Source organism: Lupinus angustifolius, chromosome LG10 (assembly GCF_001865875.1).
Source record: "Lupinus angustifolius cultivar Tanjil chromosome LG10, LupAngTanjil_v1.0, whole genome shotgun sequence".
Lineage (NCBI taxonomy): Eukaryota > Viridiplantae > Streptophyta > Magnoliopsida > Fabales > Fabaceae > Lupinus > Lupinus angustifolius.
Window position 1 is genome coordinate 11,834,426 of NC_032018.1, and position 4,942 is coordinate 11,839,367.

At 30.7% G+C, this 4,942-nt stretch overlaps 1 protein-coding gene across 1 annotated transcript; it reads right to left on the reverse strand.

Annotated features, from left to right (window-relative positions):
* Positions 530-1,267, reverse strand: LOC109358021 (zinc finger protein 7-like). Its single transcript, XM_019602086.1, has one exon. It carries the CDS (start codon positions 1,265-1,267, stop codon positions 530-532), a length of 738 nt encoding a protein of 245 aa, XP_019457631.1.

Genomic DNA, 4,942 nt, shown 5'->3' on the forward strand with positions numbered 1-4,942 from the left:
TCACTTAAAATGAATAAATGTCATATATTTATATTGAGAATGTTACATTTTTTAAGAGGTTGAACATTAATTTTCTTCCTTTAATAATTCTGTCACTCAATAAAATTTCTACAACTAAGTTAACAATGTTTTGGATGATTTTCTTGTTTTGAATTGGTCAAAAAGGAGGAACACAACTGGTACCTTAATTAAATCTTCATTCACTTTGCAGATTACTTTCAGTAAATTTATTTATTCTTCATATATTGATCATTTAATTTACAAGACTTGTATGGAGTATTTCTTCAACAACATCAAAGAGACAAAAAGGATTACGTTCAAGACCACTATTTTGCATACACATAAGCAAATGTCAAAGAAATAATAAGTTACAAGGGAATGAAACCTAAATTGTATGCGGAAGAACAACTTTCACTAACAACACCATAATTAAAATAAAATTACAATCTGAAATAAAAAGCAGCACAACAATCACATAATAAAAATAAACTAGGGAAATCACAATATCCCTAATACCCAGTTAAGAAAATCAAAGCTTGAGAGTTAAATCAATCTCTTCTAAGGCTTGAGGTGCATCATGAGACACATTAAAGGCTTGAATTGCAGCAAGAGTCACACTAGGATTTTCAAGAGCAGCCACATAATTGTTAGAAGTTGGAGAAATTGGATTGAGTCCACCAAAAAGTTTCAAACCTTGAAGGTTGAATCTTGGTGCAATTGCACCACCACCATAAGAACTAGTATTGTTCCCAAATTGGTGTCCAGAAAGGGGTGTGTTGGAGAAATTTAGCCCTTGGAAATGATCATAGCCAAGGGTTGAATAACGGGGCAAAGGCATGCTAAGCATTTGAGCCATAGGGTCGTGCAACTGAACACCATGGCCAAGGTTTGAAGATGAACCTTGGTAGTAGTTACGCATGCTTGGAAATGTAACTGTTGAAAACCTTGCACCAAATTCATGACCATACATGATTTTCTCCTTCTCTTTTCTAAGGAACCTCTCATGCTTATGAGCATTTTGGTGCCCCCCAAGTGCTTGTGAGCTTGTGAACTTTTTATCACAATATTTACAAGCATAATCAAGTGATGGATTTTCTTTATAATCTCCATCATTGGAAAGCTCAGCAGATTTCAGTGAAGAATCTAACTCATTTGAAGTCATTAATTTTGAAGACTTGGATGGAGATGTTTCACCAACCATAGGGATGCTACCATAACCCAATGTTAGGGTCTCATCGATCTTTCTCTTGAGCTTGTTCTCCTCCATTATTGATAGAATAGACCTATACAAGTCAAAGAGAGAAAATATATGTATTTTGTGAAGAAATTTGTGTGGTTTTAGAAGAATAGAAGAGGGTATTTATTGAGAGAAAAGGTGAGCAAAAAAGGAAAATATATGTAGGGAGCAACACCTAGGCCAAGCATGGTAAAAAACTTTTTTCTGATTCTAGTAATGATATTATTCATTCTATGGGTAAAGAACTAATTCTAACAAATGTTATTTTTAATAATTAAACTCTTAATCTTTTGATTTTTTTGAGATCTATCTGAATTTTACACCACTAGACCAACGACTTTGTCTCAAAAACAATGTACTATAATTGTTTGTTATATTTATTTCATGCACATGTATCTCATATTGTTTGTGCATAGCTGGGATCTAGTTCTATTAATGTAAGGTAAAGGATATGTAAAGAAACATAGCTTTATCCGAAATACTGAAGCCACTAAGTAACATACATTTTTAACTTTTTGTTTCATGGGTTGAATCGTGATTTTCTTCATCACTCTTTTCTTAACAATTGTTTTACACGCACTTTATAAATATTATTAATCTTTTTTTCTGAAAAATAATAAACAAATGATATATGAAAATGACAAGGATTTAAAACTAAGGGTATGACAAAAAGTGATATACGATAACTTATTGATAATGTATAATTGTATACAGTTGTCATAGCTTTGTATAAGGCAACTAGTCACAGGATTAATACATCGCACCCAATATTTAGATTAATATTTTACCAAAAAATGAGAAAGAAAGAAATGTATAATACATATTTTTTACTTTCTAAAACAAAGGAATTTCCTATCAGCGAACAATTTTATAAATATGTACAATGTATACAAACAACTAATTAAAATTCCAAACTTACAAAACTTCCTTTTGTTCTTAATTCAACGTGTAGTTAATCATTTAAGAGATCAGTAATGCTAATAATATAATCTAATAACACTTTCTTTATTATTGGTCAAATTTCATGTGAGATTTACTAAACTGTATATCTACTCTCTATGTGTTGAACATATTGTAGATTACAACTCCTTACACATATTGAGTGACATATATTGTTTGACATTAAATGTGCACCCCTCTTAAAATAATTTCTAAGTGCCAAAAGCTATTCCTCATTTTATTCCTCCATTTAAATAAGATATAAAAAGTTTATTTATCAAACGAAATCACGAGACATCCTTTGGTAATGGAGGAGTGAGATGGGCAGTAGACATAATTTACATAAAAATTAATGATTAATTATTCAGAAAAATATGTATGGACTGATAGTATAAGTATTTTTTACATTGTTAACTCTTAAATTAAAGTAATACAAATGAATTGCTAAAAATCTTTATATTAAAAATACATATATCATACTCTTGATTATTTCCATCTTAAATAAATACCGTTGTCCAAATTCCACAAGGGTAAAAAATCAAACTTCTATTGAATTCAATCCAAAACTTCATTAGCATAAACTTTAACTAACTAGGTGTAAAATGATGCCTGGGTTTAAAACCTACTAAAGAATAAAATAATGAAATGAAAGACTAACCATAATGGTTATCTTCTAATTGTGGAAAATACAAAGTCAATATAACTTCAATGAAATTACCAAAACTAACAAAGGTAAAGCATTCCAAAAAAATGTCTAACACTTTGGACCAAATATATCCTCAACAAACAAGTTAATCACTTTTTTTATAGGGAATAAATATATTAAGAAAGGATAAGAGATGATCAACCCAATACAAAATGATAATTAAAATAAAGAGTCAAGAGAAAACCACACAGAACCATTAATAATGTCCAATGACTCTTGTCCCAAATTAAAAATTCATATATTCTATTATCCTTTTTCCCACAAAACCATCTCCAATGTCTTATTTGAATCAAATCTATAAATTGTATATAACTGAAGTTATATCCAAACATACCATACTACTATAAGCCAAAACATAACCGAAATTTTCCTACTCTTTCTAACAATACCCAAGGCCATTTGACTTATGAAGTGATACAGAAAGTTGCTTGGCAAATCAATATTAATTCCAAGCTAAGAGTACACATTGCCCAAACATTTGTAACCACCAAATAATTTAAAAAGAGGTGAACAATATTCTCAACATGATTTGAACACATAAAGCAAGATGTCTCATCCTTGTCAACAACAAACCAAGCCCTCATTAGTGTATCAATAATTAGTATTCTATATCTCATAAATTTCCAAGCAAAATAATTTACTTTTGAAGAAGCATACTTAAACATATGTGTTGAACATATTGTAGATTACCTTAATCATATAAGACCACGAGGTTCCTATACTCCAGACCCATCTATATGGTCTATTGGATATAATAACTCCATTATTCAACAAACTCATCAAAGATCTTTGAAGTTCTTCCTCTTGGACAAATAAATAGTGATCTATGCCAATCTATTCTCTAAGACATAAGTTATGATTTCATTCCCCCATATCACCATTTGAACAATATTTATTTTCTACCACTAATATACAATATTGGAAATTGATATTTAAGAGTTTGATATAAAGTCATAAGTTATGCTACAGTCTAATTGAGGATCCAGTGCCAACTTCCATTTAATATTTTTGAACTAATCATTTCCAAGTTTATTCTTTACATCTTATTTCCTTGATCATTCCACAATATTGACCCCTTTGTGAAGAAACTAGCTTCAATGGAGTTTCCTGGGCATAGCTCAACATGCAAACACTTAACACACAATAAAACCAACATGCAACCCAAACGTATATACTACGCAAATGTTGGGGTTTAGAAAATCGCATTATATAGCTTGGATATGGACCCCATTGCATGTAGCATAAGGACAAAGAGACACTCAAAGTAAATTATATAATTAAAGGGTCAAATAGCAACTGATTAGCTCCAAATACAACCTCCTTATGCATCAATTCTTTATAAAGCATGTAGGTTTCTACTACTACAGAAATCCATGGTGCCTTGGCCTAGATGATTGAAATATTATTATCCTATGAAATCTTACATTTCGGTAGTATTAAAATAAAGGTGAGAGATACTAACCAGTAAACATGTCAATTAAATTACTAAATCGGATTATCGTAAACAAGTATAAAAGATTGTTGAATCCACAAGGACTTGTTTGATACTAGTTTTTCAACCAAAAATTGATATTCGCTAGCCGACAAATTGATATTGAAATTACCACACGGTGTCGCAAACATGTATAGAGTAAGGGAATTCTCTTATCCACATGGACTTCTAAATCTAGCCTTTCAAAAATCAAATCACTATCCTAAGTTATTTTCAAAAGGGTTTTTACGTTGTTTGGAAAACGTAAAAATTACTATAAAATAAAGATGATGGAATTTTGATATGGGATTGATCTCCTATTCTATTTCTATAACTTTTGAACTAGTCAAATAAATAATTTAAGAATGACTCTTACACAATAATGGACCACAATATCGCTAAGCCTTTGTTTGGAAGGGTAGAGTTAGAGAAGAGAGAAAAGATGGAGAGAGAAGTTGAAGAGAAATGGGGAATTTCTCTCATTTGGTTTAGAGGAGAGAAAGAAGGGAGAGATGAAAAAAGTGGGTGTGCCCACAAAATTTATTTCTCTCTGCTTATAAGGAGAAAGTGAGAAGAGAAAAAGAAAGTT